Here is a 17696-nt window from a genome sequence, read left to right as displayed (position 1 = left end):
GTCATCTTTTGTCCCCGTGTTTCCTGAGTGAAGACGCGATATGCCATCCACAGTCAACGCCCACCGAACGTGTTTCCTCCGGGTCTGGAAGGTCAATTTCGCTGGCCGACGCTGACCCTGAAACAAGCAGCGAACGGCTGAGTGCGGCGGAACCTTCAACCAGAAAAGAAATAACTCAACCAAATGTAATTTACATTTGCCTTACCTTTTACATCTACAGTCCCCAATGAAATAACCGCGTTATGTGATGGTCAAGCAGGCCCCGCTCATGAAAACCGTCTCCCAGGCTTTGACAATGGTGAGGCCCACATCAAACTCTGCCCTTGATCAAACTTCTGGAAATTTAACTGTGTCTGAATTTCTCTGACATTCTGAAACCATAACAATGAATTACATGCTTTTATTTAAACCTGATTAAAACGACAACAATGAACACCTAAAACGTGAAAATTTTTGAAATAATTAATATTTGAAATATAAAGTAAACGAATAAAACAGTAATCTACTTTTGCTTTCCCTTTTATATCCACAAACTCCATTAGATAAACGAATTCAGGGATCTTGCGGAAAGTCTAAGCATAGTGCTTCTGATTCTCAGGAAGACCCAGCAATACTTCTTGGCCGAATGGAATATCCTGTGACAGAACAGGGCGACTGCGCGGGTGGTGAAGCTCTCCCACAGCTCCAGCGACCCGGTTCCCATCTTGGTTCTGCCTGAATGGAATTTTCACTTCCTCCCTGTGACGGACTGAGTTCCCCCATCCTCTTCCCCAACCCCCGGACCCCGTGGGCTCCGGTTTCCACCGACTCCCCCCAAAAATGCTGGTTGTTTGGTTCATTGTCTAATACAAATTATATACTGGGTTTTGGTGAAAGTATATATTCCAATTAAATAGTATGACCACGGGACAGATGGGATTGCTGTGAGAACCCGCATTGGCTCGCTGGTTCGAATGGAGATACAGCTGTAAAATGTCTGGCAGAGGCCCATTAAACAGCAGTGTGACGATGACCCACTTATTCATTTATGAGGATCGTTCGTTGGCCAGGAATTTAAAGACAACTTCCTGGGTTACTGTGAAATTTCACCCTGTGATCTCTTAATTGCAACACAATCTCAATGAAATGATTTGAACCGAATAAAAAAAAATAACCACATTTGTAACTGCTTTGAGTGACATTCTCAGATTTCTGACTGTTGTCCCTATTTTCACCATGACGTTTAACGGCTCCCACACTACCCAGTCATACACCTGTCTTTACCTTCATAACCTTTGCAACTGCAGAGCTTCACGCCATCACACCCACGTCATTCCCTCTACTCCCTGAAATCAGCATGTCACAGAGTTCAATGTTTACAGTGATCATTTGACTTGGTCACGTATTATCCGATCTGGCTGCACCCACAGAAAATGCCGTTTGGTACTTCAGCCTCTGTCACTATTTCACGGATATGTTTGAATGCAAAATCCGACGGCTTTGCTTTTCCAGTTTAAACCATATTCTTAATCGCACTTCCCATGCATTCTTGACCCTCATTTGCAACCTTACCTGTGGGAACTTTGCATTTTTATAGGGACTGATATGGAGATGCCTCTGTATAGATATCGTTGGTCTGCGGGTGCCTAATTTAGATTCCTGTGGCGACTTGTGAATTTCGGTCAAATGATCAGTGTTCCTCTGCTCTTCCAGGGTTCCGTGCTTCTAGACATGTCTGGCTGCTTGTGGCAAATATTCATAAATATTCTATCGAGATAGTCTTCAGATACAACTGAAAAAGTCTGTAAAGACTTGCACTGAAGTTAGGTAGGAATCAAATGACAGAAACATATTTGTCTGAAGTTTGTATACGCTCTGAAATCCTTTTTTTTGAAATCTTGTAGTATAATATACATTCCTGCACGCCCATATTACGGTGAATTTACTCCAATGTGTGCGCAATAGCTTGTCACATGATCCTCACATGCGCTCGTAGGTTTTCTTCAATCTGAAATGCAAGGCTGAAAATAGCTTTGAAGTTTTGTCGTCTGTGAAAGTCTACACTTACGTTTGATGCTGCTGAATGTTCCTGACATGCAGAAAGAATGGAAATCAATTGTGAGCCGATGAACAATGGAAAAAATTTGAAGTGATTAAAATTGAGAAATATAAATATTAGCTTAATTAGCTTAACATCTAAAAAAAAACCTGTAAAGCAAGGTTAGTTGACTCAAAATATTTTGATGACCTTGGACTAATCATTTTCCTGCGCAGCCTTTCATCTTAATTCAAATTAATGGAATCATCGCGCTTGTTTTGTTTGCCAGATTAACCACGTGATTTTAATGAGTTTCTTTTTCACTGCTGGACTTCACCTGGACTCTAAGTAGAATTCCATGTCTGAGAACTGTCTGGAATCCCCTGGAAGAGCGTCGCCAGTGGGTCCTCGATATACGCGTTCAGGTGGATTCCCAAAATTCCGGTCACGTGTAGCGTGATACAGACAGACTGTTTACCATAGAACCATAGAAAAATACAGCATAATACAGGCCCTTCGGTCCACCATGTTGGTCCGACCATCTAACCACACCTAAGACTATCTAACCCCTTCCTCCCACATATCCCTCTATTTTAAATTGCTCCATATGCTTATCTAATAATCTCTTGAACTTCACCAATGTATCAGCCTCCACCACCACCTCAGGCAGGGCATTCCACGAACAAACCACTCTCTGGGTGAAAAACCTCCCTCTGACATCTCCCTTGAACTTCCCACCCATCACCTTAAAGACATGCCCTCTTGTATTGAGCACTGGTGCCCTGGGAAAGAGGCGCTGGCTGTGCACTCTATCTATTCCTCTTAATATTTTGTATACCTCTATCATGTCTCCCCTCATCCTCCTTCTCTCTAATGAGTAAAGCCCTAGCTCCTCTAGTCTATCCTCATAATCCATACTCTCTAATCCAGGCAGCATCCTAGTAAATCTCCTCTGCACCCTCTCCAACTCCTCCACATCCTTCCTATAATGAGGCGACCAGAATTGAACACAGTAGTCTAAGTGTGGTCTAACTAGAGTTTTGTAAAGCTGCATCCGGCTCTTAAACTCGATCCCAAGACTTATGAAAGCTAACATCCCATAAGCTTTCTTAACTACCCTATCCACCTGTGAGGCAACTTTCAGTGATCTGGGGTTTGGTCATGGAACTGCCAGTATTTCTTCGTGTCATGAACTTTGTGTCATGAACTTTGTGTCATGTGCGATTTGAACAGCAGATGGCAGAAACGTATCACATATTTCATACGCACTGTCACCTGAAATAATTATTTATTTTATTGGTTAGGCATTTTTGCAATTAACATCGACACTATTTCATTTTCGTTAGCAAGTCGAATAAAACCATTTAATAACCGTTAATGGTACTTTAGCAACAATATCACAACAATGAAAAATCTCTGTTTAGCAGCTTTTGGGGATGTACGCTATATGAGAAAGCATATCCGCACATGAATGACCACATTTAGATCAACACACAAAATGCTGGAGGAAATCAGCGGGTAAGGCAGCACCTATAGAGGGAAATGGACAGTCGACGTTTCGGGTCGAGACCCTTCATCAGGACTGGACCACATTTAGATCTGTCTTTCAATAAGTGTAGGTGTTCGGCTCTGCGCCAACTGCCGTCCCAAAGTCTGCAGCCAATGTACACATTTGGCAAAAGCTTACTTGGCAAAAATGTATACACTGAAGTATGTGATTGAATTAGCCCTAACGGAACGTGTTTGTTAAAATATTCTCATCCCAACCAATAACTCGGTATCTCTTTGTTCTGTTGAACTATTTACTAAATCATAAAAACAGCCAATGGCGGAGTCACACCTTTTTCAAAACTATTAAGAGTGTAGAAGACATTCTAAGATTACTTTCTGGAGGAAATATCTGCTGAAGCTGAGAGAGAATGCCAAGTTATATCGGCGTTCTTTAGATCTTCAGTACCATTGTCAGTATATTGTCGAGGTTCGGGTTTTTACTACATTTTGTGTGACCAGGCATTTCTTGATATTGTGTGGAGTGCATCGTATTGGCTATAAGCTGCTGTGATAGTGAGGATCTCAGGACGAGGCTGAGATGATATGGTGGAGAAAACTGAGAATGTTTCAATTTTCTTTCTTGCGTTAACATTCTGCATTATGGCATTATATTCATGGAGTCACTCCTTCCACTGCTTTTTAAATTCCCCACCACATTTTATGACAGCATGTGGCAGGAGTGCATATCTTCTAACTCAGATTGCTTAGTATTTCATATCCAGGTACATCTAGCGATGCTCTTGAAAGTTTGTTCTATACTCATAGTTGGACTCATTTTAATATCAAAATGAGGGATATAACAAACTATAAGATCTTACTGGAATGACATTTCTCCACTGCTAATGCCCCAAAGGGACACGTGGATACCTTATTTTAAAGCAGCAATTCTGCTCTCCATCAAGCAATTTATCACAAAAATAATCCCAGAGAACACAAGGATTGTGTGTTCGTCAGTCTTATGACCAATGCAATGAATAAATGTATCTCTGACAGTCAATGATCTGTTTTTTTTCTCCACCCCCCCCCCCCCCCACACTCCCCCTTCACTGTGATCAATGTTGGATGTGATTACCAGGCAACTCTTGGCGTTGTTCTGGTTCTCCACGCGAATACATGCATTGCTTGTTATCCCGTCTTTCTTCCTCCTAATGTTCTACATGGCGCAATTCTGATTCTTCGGCTGGTAGAAAGCAGTAGGTGATAACCAATAAGTAATTTCCCAGTCTGGCTACTACCCATGATCTAAGACTTCATTGGGTCTGAAATTAACGCTGATCACCCCTGTGCACATTTCCTCCCTGATGTACACCTCTTTACTGTCATAATCTTTGATGCGTCTGTCCTACTGTTTTGACCTGACCTGCAGATGGATGCTGAAAGATGAAAATGCCAAGTTTGCTATTTCTGTGATTCTGGCTGGATGCAGATGTTACTGGATTAGTCTCTGATCTTTGCGAAGACAAGTCGGTCGTCCAGGCTCTGTCTGTTGTTTACTGGTATTAACGTCTTGGCCAATGCAAAGTTTATTCGGAGTCATAAAATCATATAGCACAAAAACAGGCCTTTCGGCCCACTAGTTCATGCTGACTAGGATTTTCATCTGAGCTAGTCCCATTTGCCCGCGTTTGGCTCACATCCTTCTAAATATTTCCTATCCATGTACCTGTCCAATTGTTTTTTAAACGTTTTTAATGTTGTTATATTACTGCAAATTTACTTCTATTCTCCATCTTTTCCTCTCTTAATCGACCATTTGCTCATTTTTTGCTGAATTCTAAACTGCTTCCAATCCTTAGGCTTGCTGCTTCTTTTCTGGTAACTTTATACCGCTCCTCTATTACTAGCCGTAACTTGTTTTGTAAGCCAAGATTGGATCGCTTTTCTTCCAGTACATTTGCACCAAAAAACGTAATGCATAACAATTTTTTAAGTGTAAGTGTTAGCGATTGCATTTTCATAACCATACTTTTCGACGAAGCTCGCCATTTGATGCTAGCTAACCTGCTTCTTATACCTTTGTAGTTTCCACTGTTTAGATTTGCGACTCAGATTCAAATACACAGAAAAACCTGTCTTCCCCTACGCTTAAGTACTGAACCATGATCACTATTGCTCTCTCACATTTCTTACTCCCCTTCTGTGCATTTGTCTCACTACGTTCCCGACTTTGACTGCACTCCCCCGAACAACCATTGCCTGACACAGCATCCGAGATAAAATCTGACAGGCACCCATATTCCAGTAAAAGCAGGCGCCGAACTCCTAAATTCATTTGTTTCTGCTCTTTCCCAATGTTTTCAGAAAATTTCTTTTGATCTTCATATCGTCCATTTCTGGAGCGGTCGTTCGCTCTTATTCTCTCCCGCTGCCAACAGCTCTACGGTTCTCCTTTGAGAGCCAATGAACATGTTACTAATTTCGTTGGTCCAACAATCCTATAGTGTTGTGAAACGTCAGGTAAAACCCGTTAACGTATTTATTCTATTTGAAGCTAACCTCTCAATCTAGCAGAAATATAAGGGAATTGGCTTCAAGGTTATACAGTGCTATCGGATGAAATAGCACCCAGGAATTTGGAACATGTATCACAAGTCGAAATAAACGGATCTTGGACTTTCCTCTGTGACCCTGAATAGGTCCCTGATATCGATTATAAAACAGTTTTCAAATAGCTTCAGATATCAGCATCGTTTTATTTTCAATAATTAACTCGCTGAACGTTTATCGAGTACTAATTCTGGGTAATTGACGTCCATTCCACTCTCTGCTGTTTCTGTTTGCAGTGGGACTTAGGCTTGTAAATCACAAGCGTACAGTCACTCCATCGATCCTCTTGATTTTACCGCATGATTTAGTCTGCTTTTTTCTAATATTCTCCTGTAGACTTCAATCCGTCCGACATTTTCAGAAATGGCCTGGAGTGTGGAGGACCTGTTAACACGTTACCTATGATTCGCTTATCCGAGGTCACGTGAGTGGAAATTTGCATGACTAGTGCAGTGACGTTCCGAGATTTGAGACTTCATAAGGCCAGTCTCCCAAAGAGACCAGAACTGGACTATCGTCGCAAAACTTGGCTTCGCAATGGCGGAATGGGTTCGGGCTCTTGCTGCAATGGTGGTTCTTTTTCCACGGTAAGTAGAACCCCAAATAGTTAATACTACCGCTCCTAACATTGTGATAATGTATTGAACGGTTCTAAGATGATTTTTTTGTTTCACCAGCCGTAAACGCGGAGGCGATCTTGACTCAGTCTCCGTCTATTTCACGTTCACCGGGAGATACAGTTCAAATCACTTGTACCATGTCAGGAGGTAGCATCGATGACTACATCGAAAGCTGGTACTGGCAGAAAGCCGAAAGCGCTCCCGGCCTTGTGTGGGATGAAGTTGACGACCAGGCTTCGGGAATTCCGGATCGATTTACCGGTTCCGTGGATACGTCGAGCAACCAAATGTATTTAACCATTACCAACGTACAATCGGAGGACGCCGCCGATTATTACTGTGGTGTGGGGGAGGCTGATGCATTTACCTTCGGGAAAGGAACCAAGCTGAATCTGAACAGTAAATAAATTATTGAAAGTGGAAATTTGTCCATTACCAGCTTTCAGTTGTTAGTATCGGGACAACAGTATCAGTGCGCAGTTTTTTTCGCTCTGTTTCCATATCGCTTGTGAAGGTTTTACCAAATCTTCCCAATAATAAGATTTTTTAAAAAACCCTTTGTGGAGTGAAATACTTTAAGTGAAAATTATTGCCATCCAAATATATTTACGCAGACGTTGAAATTCAGTGTCCAGGGGGCTTGAAATAATAACCGACCACACAAAGTGCCTGTAATTAGGGACAGTGTAAAGTTTTGAAATGAGCATAATAACAATTTTTTAAGATTTGCATTGACGAGGATTAAGCTTCGAGAGCAGACGGGAAACAACAAGAGTGGAGGTAGCAACAGCATGGATAAGGTGACAGCAGCAGTTGTGCTGCGCCAGAGGACAGGCGAGGATGTGATTGAGCCGGAAATAGTGAGCACATTTCCATCTGCACAACATCACCTGACTTGATTTCTGAATTATTCCGCACTCTTTCTTGCTCTTTACTCCCCAAATTTGCAGTCATCCAAAACTCTGTACTCGGTGTCCTGACTAACACCAATTTATCCTTGTTGACGTACATTTTCCAATAGTTAAACGATATCTCCATTCAATAATTTTCAGCCTTGTTATCAAATCGTCCTGAGAGCTGACAACCTTCCATTTCTGTAATCTCCGACCCTCAGATTTATCCACGCTGTCTCTGTTACTTTTTCCTTTGAAGGACTCTGAAATGATACGATCTTGCTTGAAAATCTGCTCCTGTCACGTGATACCGTCTTCTCTCGTTGGCTCAATTTTCCCTTCATAATGTTGCTATAGGACATGTAACGGACAACGTTATGGCAATAGAAGGTATTATAATTACTGGAGAAAGGATGTTTTGTTCACGCAAGGCATTTTGAGAAGGTATAGTGCCTCCGCTCCAACGGCGGATGGAGCACAGTGCACGACACGCTTTACAGAGAAGTAGGAAAACAACTGACAAGGACAAAGAGTGAACTAAGTTTCAGGAAGACTGGGTTGCGAGATCGGCTTCCTTTGGGAATTCTACAAGTCTCGCTTTGTCTTTCAGACTAGTTTAACCCTGTTATCTGGAGCGTCGCTGAAATGAATGACCGTAAATTACCCTAAACAAACCCTAAAATAACCGGATGTCTTGTTCATTCCCATTAAACGCCTTTGGAGATTTTGTCACCTTCAACATTCCAGGGCACGGCGTGGAATTGCCAGAACAATCACTCATCTTCGAGATTAGACAGCAGCGCAGCACAAAAATCAATAGACACATTAATTTCCATCCGCATGTCTCGGAACGTACTTGCAGAATTTGCGTACTTTTCAATAACGGCATTCGGTTTTCCTGCTCGTTCCATGAATTGTGTCATTGACAGTTTAATAACCTACAAAATTAACTACTATTTGGCAACGTTATATCGGAAAGGGATACTATGAGATATGCGAAAGTAAATATCTTCCAGTGTGCCCTTTTAGTTAAAAAATCTAATGTTGACATATTTATTCCAAGTTAAGGAATGCCGCAAACTAAGTTTCACTCGCATTATAATATTGTACGAAGCCTGAATCATCATTTCCACTTTTATAATCTTCGACCCGTTAGTCCTCTGTATTTGAGCAGGTAATTTTTGCCTCTTAATCATCAGCGAACGTAATGCTTTCACTATGGGTAGCAGTGATTTCAACCGTAAATATCCTAAATTGTGGAATTTCCCCTCCCCCCTCGAATCCACAGTGCCTCGCTGCCCACTCTTTCCTCCATTTAGTCTCCTTACATCTATGACGTTGCGTAAAATTCTATTCCTCTGGGGTCAGGTCATTTAATGTTGGATTCAGTTTCTGTCTTGTCATGTTTCCTTGGGATATTTTGAGTCCTTAAAAGTGCTATGTGAATCGAAATTGTTGCAATTATTTGAAGAATAGAGAAATTAGGATATATTCCCCGAGGTGTTCTGAGAACATGTTGTTCCCCAGGTGTAAATACAGAATGTAGATCAAGCTGTAAAGTGCAGTAGATAAAAGCTGGTAAAGACAGATGGCGAGTTGTGTTTTGAAATTTCGGGCTGCGAGATCGACTTCTTTCTGGTCTTCCGAATTCTAAGAGTGACTGAGCGTAGGGTCGTCTTTGCCTGTGTACAATCTTTTACACGGTCCCTAAATCTTGTTGAAATTAACGGTCATCAAACATTATTAAAAAAACCTTGCACTTTACTACTTAATTCCCATGAAAACATATCTAAAAGTTATATTTAAAAGTTGTGCAAATTGCTGCAAATATCGCCCATCTTCGAGATCACACACAGGAACCGTATATGGTATAGTCCCAAGGCCAAAATATTTTCTCTTTGTATGCACCTCTCTGCATATGAATAATTCTGAATATTGTGCCAGAACGTTTGTACATTAAAATTAGATTTTATACCCGTTTATGTTTTTGCACGAGAAACCTAATACCGCAGAACACGCCGATAATCTTGCCGCCATTTTAACTGCTATCAATTTTTAACTATTATTCTGCCATGTCAGGTTGGAACCGGAAAACGTGCGATATCAAAAAGACAAATACCTTCCCTCAAATCCAAGATTATTTCATTAATAATCTATATAAAGAAATATGTATTCAATGCCACTGTCAATGAGTTATCTGTCAAACTACTGTTGGTTCGCACTGTTGTTTTCAAACTTGAAGGGAAAGACAGGAAGGAAAACTTGTGGACTTGAAGGCGAATCCTTAGGACAGCAAAACATTTGCTATCTGGCCGGGAATCCCGGTGTTGCTGAGAAGCGTCTTTGCACCTGAGACATTCCCAACGCACTTTGAGTGCATCCAACGCTGCAATTTGGGAAATAGTTCAAGTTATACGCGCACATTATTCTCTCAAATAGCAATGTGAAAACGAGGCTATAATTTTCCTCATCGGTTTTAGATGATAGATACATACTGGCAAGTTCATTTTTGGATTCAATTACAGCTTAATTCCAGGAAAACTTTTTCTTCCGGCGACGATGTTTTGATGGAACTGTAAATTGTGACATAGAAAATGTGCGAAGAGTTTGATTTGTTTTCTTTGAAGAAGATTGGCTATTGTCTTTTGCCACGTGTCTATATTCTGAAAATATTCCCCTGTTATAATATTACCAGAGATCCAGGCTTCTGTTGCTATGCACGTTGTGTTAATGAGGTTTCTATCGACAAACATTTCATAGGAGCATCATTTCGTCGTCTTTAAAAACAACGAAAACAACACTGGTTTATTCAGACTTTGATGTCAATCAGCAATTGGCCTTGTTGTTTGTTTCTATTTTCAGGTCCGCGGCCACCTGCAGTGACCGTCCTCGGGCCTTCAGCAGAAGAAATCACGAAAAATGGCACCGCCACCCTAGTGTGTTTGGTGAGCGGGTTTAACCCGGGCGCTGTGGATATTGAGTGGTCTGTGGACGGCAGTGCGAGAAGGGATGGCGTTGAGACCAGCCAGGTCCAGCAGGACAGGGACAACACGTTCAGTGCGAGCAGTTACCTGACTCTGCCAGCCTCCGACTGGAACTCACACGAGCTTTACTCCTGTGTGGTTAAACACGAGACTCAGGCGAACCCGATTAAGACAAACATCGCGAGATCCGGCTGTACCTAATTCAAGCAATTTATATTCTGATTTGTTAACATATGAAAATAAATATCATGTTTCGATATTACATGTTTGATTATTTTAAAACATCTTCAATCACAGCAGATGCGCATCACACCCGCTTGAACCCTCTAGCCGTGATCTCCCTCGGCAATGACCAATGCAATAAAAATTCTGTTATTACTCATTAGTCGGTTACTTTATACCAGCAATAGTAATGACTTGAATATCTGTTAACAGGCATGATGATGACAAAAATTGATATTTGGTGACGTAATCTGGCAATATTATTTAAAAGATATTGTTGGGAGGGTTACGGTATTAAGCAACCGTGCGTCCGTATCGCCATAAGAAACGCGATACATGGTGCAGTATGTTTTCGGTGACTTAGTCTCACAAATTTAGGGCAAATGCGTGTTCATCCCCATTCAAATATCCCGGACTTACTGCCGTGCAAAATTTTCACATGACGTAATTGTTATTTTCTAAACGATGTGATGATTTTCAAGCGTCTTTCGGTAGTCATTGTATTTGCGCAAGCGTTAATATCATAAACCAATCTATCGCAGTTGCATGGTGATGGAAGGTTTGAATCACAGCCGCCCAGGTTTGAGCAGAGTCGCATTTATTTAATACAGTGTCATAATAATAATCACAATTTTGCCACAGCATCTTCCAGTAACATAGTCTGTATCCAGATTGATTACGGATTACACGATTCGCCGCGCAGAACAACGCAAGATTCAATCTCCATCAATAAAGGAAGAAAGTTTTGATTGGTTTCTAGAGGGCCAGAGTACAAAATAACCAGGGAGTGCTAGATTTATGTAGAACTGCTTTGCGTTTCACACTTTCAAAGCAACGAAGAAAACACACAAATATTTAGACTTCAGTTACCCGAGTTGTATAATCTACGTTGTGGAAGGATGAATAAATGGGATGGTTTGCTCTGGAAAGGAGATCTTTATAGGGCTTAACCATGTGAAATGTGATACATTGTGGCCGTTGAGGACCTGAGGTTTTCAGAGCACGGTGACATAAATATATAACTGCCTTGAGATCAAATGTGCAAATATTTGAAAATATGGGCTGGCGTTTAGTAAGGAGGCGGGATGTGGAAAGGAATGGTTGAGGGCTTGTTCACTGATTGGCTAGATCAGCGGAGTTCAATTGAGGTCAGACAGAAGATAAAGTATTTTGTCCAATACGGTATTTAAGTGACGTAAACTACGCGGATTGGTAAGGATTAGGGAAAAAATGATAAAATTAATGAGCAAAATAATGGGGCGTGCAAATGAGCATGGAGAATGATCAAGTCACCTTTTGCTCTCAAATTTCCTGTTTGGGAGCGGACATGCCACCCAAACTCACCGCCCGGCTGTACTTGACTTCTTTGATCCTGGAAGACCAATTGCGCTGGCCAAAAGTGTCGCAGAGACAAGCAGCGAAGCCTTGAGCGCCCAGAGCGTTGAATGACCTGAGAACTGACCACTATGTGAAAGCCCACCTTGAAGCATTTGACACAGGGAAAGGCCCATTCTTAGCATGGCCGTCTGTTAAACCTTTCGAACTGTCTCTGAAATCCCCTGACATTTAGAACCCAATACAGCGTATTAAATAATTTGATAAAACCTTATTATAATGAAATCAAATAAACGTACTAAACCACTTAATCGACATTAAAATAATGAACTATAGGAAACATTAATTAAATAATTAAACCAAACGTTGCTTACATTTGCCTTCCCTTTTACACCCACAACATTCATTCAGATGAACGAGTTCAAGGATCTTGCCGAAATTCTGGACGCAATATTACAGAATCTCGGGAAGACCCAATTACACCCTTGGATTACAAGGTGTATCGTGCGATGGAACACAGTGGGCGGCACATCCGCGTTTCAGATAGTGAAGCTGTCTCACACCTTCAGAGACCTAGTTTTGATTCTGGTGTTGTCTGTGTGCACTGGTCGGGTTGTTTTTGTTACTCCCAGTTTCACCGCTGTCCTCCGGTTTCCCCCAACATCCCAATGATGTGTTGGTTGTAATGTTAGTCATTGTAAATTACCCTTACTGTGGGAGATATTGAATGGCATATGTGAAAGAACATGTTCCAGAAATAAGAGGAAAATGAGATTTCTGGAAGAGACAGCATTGACTCGACGGGACGAATGGTCTCCTTTAACTTCGTTGTAACACGTGGAACTATAATGTGGAAATAACTGATAGAGGTCCATTAAACAGCATTGCGACAACGACCCAGTTATTTGCTTCAGAATACATCATGAGGATTATTTCCTGGCCAGGAGAACAAGGACAATTTTTGAGTTTTCCTGAAACTTCACATTGTAATATTTTCCATCCAATATTCTCTACGCAATGGTTTAAACAGGGGAAGAAAAATAACTAGTCACTTTAACTGAACTTCCAAAACCTCTTCTCATTATCCTTGGTTTCACCGTGATAATTTCACCGTGGTAATTTTAGATTCCCTTGGTGGTTGTGGTGTGGGGCGGGAAGGGACGGCATGTGGTGGCAGATTCAGTCCAGTGATCACTGTTCTTCTGTTCTTCGGGGTGCTATGTTTTTCTGACATGTCTGGCTACTTGGCTGAGTATTCTCTAAGATTTTCTCGACCCGCTGTGTTCCACCAGATATTGTTCCTCTTGATCCAGCATCTGCAGTCTCTTCTGTCTCAGAGATATGCTGTTGCGGTTTCTCCAGATATATGAGGAAAGGATTGCTTAGACTCACATTGAAGTGAGCTGGGAGTCAGACGACAGAAGTACCTGCTGTCCAGTGTGCCCGTTGCATGATGCTTGTGTACGCCTTGAAATCCCTTTTTTGAAATATTGCAGTATAATATCCATCTCTCTTTGCACATGCCGCCCAATTGACGGCGAATATACTCCAACGTGTATACAGTAACTTGTCACAGGGTCTTTTCATGTAATTCTTTCTTTCTTCTTCCATTTTGTGGTGTTAACTTCAGCAGCAATTTCCAGAGAGGTTGTTGCCTATGGACTTCCCCGATAGGTGTAATAAGGATTGGTAATCTAACCTCTGCATCCTTCCTTTTATCTAATGAGTAGACTGGATAGTCTGTGAGTTCGTTGTTTATCTGACAGCAGATTATTAATTCATGACATCACAATATCCATTCCACGTATCTGTGTTATGTACTCATCACAAGGTTCAATGGTCCTGCATGGATTTCACTTCAGAGGCATCAACTTCCACTCCTTCCCTAATTCATTGATAATTCGATACGGACAATTTCCAAATTTTTTTTTTAAAGTGCCTTGCCCGGGAAATGCGCCATATCTTGTTCCCAGTGACGAACCATCTGCGCTTGTAAATGGCGGAAGGTATGTGTGATCTTACTTTCTGCGGATCCCCTGGTGTTGTGCTACTCGTTTGTGTTCATCGAATCGGAAATGGCGAGACTGAAAAAGATCCGCTTTGGAGCTTTGTCGGCTGTGAAAGCCTTCACGGATTTTGAATTCTGCTGAACAATTCCGAGAAGAACTGGTAAGACATTATGTACCATTCAAAAGGATCACATCAAAAGAATTTGAAACGACTAAAATTAATGGATGTGTAATACAAACATATAATTGTTAAAGCTGCTTCAAAAACTAGAAAAAAAGTTATACAAGTTCGGTTAATTAAAAGTTACCTTTCACTCACAAGCGTTCATTTTGATTCAACTCAACGGGCTCGTGGTTCTCGTATACATTTACTGGGGTAACTACCGGGGAAGGTAAAAATTTTCTTCTCCATCGCTGGACTTCAATATGGACTCCATGTGAAGTCCGATATCTGAGTGCTCTTTGTAATCCACGGGAAGAGCGTTGTCAGTAAGTTCAGGTCATCCTCGTTCTCCGGAGATTCACGAGTCCTCTCACACGTGGCATGGCAAATGCCGGCCACTTGACATGGAACTGCCAACAAGTTCTGGTTTGTGTTTCATGGGCGAGTTCACCTGCGGGTGGCGCGAGAGTATCACAATATTCTTCATGTCAGCGGCGTGAAAATAATTAATTATTTTAATATTTAGGCAATTTTGCATTTAACACAGACAAGGAAATCGTGTTGTTTCGAAATTTCATTCAAGAGCCCTTTTCACACTTCGGCAAAAGTAACAGTAACTACTAGTAATTTAAATTTAGCAGCAATGGGAGGGGCACGTATTTATAACATTAATGGACAAAGTTATCATGCACCTTTAATTTAGTATTTGGGTTGGGCTGTGCCTGTACTTACCAACCCACTGACCCTAACCCCATGTAAGCCTTGGCAAAAGAATTATTTTATATATTAAAGCACCTGACTGAAATTAATCCGAATGGTGTGCACTTGTTGGGCCATTTTCACTATAGCCAGCAACCCGGTATGCATTCCTTGTCTGCCTGATCTGACAATTCAGTAGCAAGGAACAGCCAATATCAGCAACTCCAGTCCCCCCCCATAAAAAAGTGAACTGAGATTCCTTTCTGTAGGAAATACTGCAGCTGAGGGACGATGTTCAATTTATATAGGACCTGGGATAGATCTTTTCTATCACCCTCAGGATGTTGTCAATAACTTTAGAACTTCCTATATACAGTGTGGCCAGGCCTTCCTTGACATTATATGTAGTGTATTAAATTGGCTAAAACCTGGTTCCTGTGATAGTGCAACCTCTTGAGGTACTGAGATGAATTGGGCATTAAGTATTTCAGGCTGGAGACAATTCAGGCTTCGTTCTCCTGCTCAAGTGCTGCTTTCTGACTCTATTCCTGGAGTCACCCACTTCCACTGTTTTTAACTTGCCTATCAAAAGATGTAACAGGAGTACAAATCTGCGATCTGACCCAATGGTTGTGGAGTACGGACCGCACTTAGAGAAGCGCTGGTCCATAATATTCTACTTCAGCGCATAAACTGCGAGTTGCAGCTTCTCCTCATTCCTAATTCCTGTCCAAGTAAATCTGTCGATAGTCCTGGAAGGCACTTCTCTGCTGATTACCTAACTAGTTTTAGTCACATGATGGTAGTAGCAAAATGAACGATATGACTTTTCGCTGGAATGAAATTTCGCTAATTCTCTAATGCCCAGTGTATCTTTTATTTTAAGTTAATAATTCTGTTCTCTATCCAAGCTATTGCTTGTAAAACTAATGCCGGATAACTTAAAGATTATGTGTGTGTGTGTGTGTGGGGTGGGGGGGGGGGAGGTGGGAGTCTGTCTACTTTGAATAAATGCAGGGTCTCGGTCCGAAACGTCAACCGCCCTGTTGCCTTCACAGGTGTTGCTTGCCCCGCAGAATTCTTCCAGAATGTTTTTTTTCTCTGTTGTTCTCTATTTGTTGTTATGCGATTCCGTATTGTGATCTTTACAGGAACTCTTCGCAATGTTGTAGTTCTACATCCAAATACACTCTTTGCTTGCGATCCCCAGTCTTCCTTCACTGGAGCAATCGATATGGTACAATTCCCATTTGTCAACTGGGGGAGAGAGATAGATGGCAATCGGCATGTAGTTTATTGTCTGCGTTTTACCCATGGTCTAAGACCTCATTGGGTCTAAAGTGCTAATTGCTTCTCGACTACTTTCCTCCCAATTTTATATGCTTATTCTGTCAGTATCTTTAGTGCGTCAGTCCTCCCAGTGCAACTGGACATAAATAGGAAAACAGTTAATATACGAAACACGGACTTTGGTTAATTTTGTGAGTCTGGCTAAATGAAGATTCTCCTGCATCTTTGTGCAGTCATTGTCGGTCGAATTATCTGGCGAGGCTTTGTCTTCTTTTTGTCCATATTAATGTCTTGTCCAATGTGAAGTTTATTTGGGTTCTTTCGCGTGTACTCTTCTGCAGCAGTTCGATTAAGCTGGTCAATATACTGTTGTAGGGTGGTAAACTCATTACTGTCGGTAGTCAAGCTTGACATCATAAGCACCTTAGCAGGATATTAGTAAACCAACTGTGTCACCGTCACCATGACCAATAGTAGCCTTTAGATCCAGACGTTTGAAATGAACAACTCAAATTCAGTAGGCATCTTGAGATTCAGCTCCCTTCAAGAGAACCGGATATCGGGCGAAACTTACAAATGGATCATATACCATTAATTTAAAGGCAATTATCATTTGATCCATGTACCATCTACCTTTAGAGAGCAGGTGAAAATGTTGTTCCACGTAAATTTCATACTGGACCGTGAGAAGCAAGGCTGAAATTCGGCTTTGGGACAGGAGCCTTGCATGCAAATAGCAGATTCTGAGCACCATTTCCCAACTTTGGAAGCTCTGTCCCCCAAAGTAATTGTCCTGGATTTTCCCGAATGGGGCACGCAGCCCGCCTCACCGCTTGCACTGCCCGTTCCACTGAACCTATCTTCAAGGGCTCCGAAAGTATCATATGACCCCAAGAATTTAACCTCATTAAGGAGATTTGCAAGTAGAACCAGCAAAACAGTTAACTTGTCAAAACATTGTGATAAACACAGATATTTTAAAGCAACAGTAATTTTATTCTGAACCTTCTTCCCCACTGCTGCGTAATCCTCATTTAAATGAATTGTCTCGCAGATCCGGTGCAACGGGATCGGAGAACAGACGTCCTCGTGTGTGTAATTACTGGGGAATCTCGGAGTCAATAGGGACCCCGCGGGGTGCGGCTCGGGAAAATGACCAGTGGAGAGCAGACGTTCAGTTTTGGACTTCAGCAATCCGGCACTTGCATCTCCATGAAAAGTATCTCGAAAGTGAAGAACACAGACGTTTACCGTTATGGAGCGCAGGGCAATTTATCGTAATTCAGAAAAGGCAATGTGCGAATCTATTGGTCACATGGTTTTCGGTGTCCCATAAGACCCGGCATTACTTCATCCAAACCGTACT

General features: G+C 41.7%; 1 protein-coding gene across 1 annotated transcript; it reads left to right on the top strand.

Moving 5' to 3' along the window:
- Window positions 1-1412: 1412 nt before the first annotated feature.
- LOC127579606 (immunoglobulin lambda-1 light chain-like) lies at window positions 1413-10813 on the top strand. Its single transcript, XM_052032496.1, has 5 exons — window positions 1413-1422; window positions 6452-6539; window positions 6620-6702; window positions 6793-7134; window positions 10491-10813. The coding sequence occupies exons 1-5, from the start codon at window positions 1413-1415 to the stop codon at window positions 10811-10813; spliced, it is 846 nt and encodes a 281-aa protein (XP_051888456.1).
- The last annotated feature ends 6883 nt before the right edge of the window (window positions 10814-17696 follow it).

The sequence above is a fragment of the Pristis pectinata genome, chromosome 17 (genome assembly GCF_009764475.1).
Source record: "Pristis pectinata isolate sPriPec2 chromosome 17, sPriPec2.1.pri, whole genome shotgun sequence".
NCBI classification, from domain to species: domain Eukaryota; kingdom Metazoa; phylum Chordata; class Chondrichthyes; order Rhinopristiformes; family Pristidae; genus Pristis; species Pristis pectinata.
This window is presented reverse-complemented; position numbering and strand designations above follow the sequence as displayed.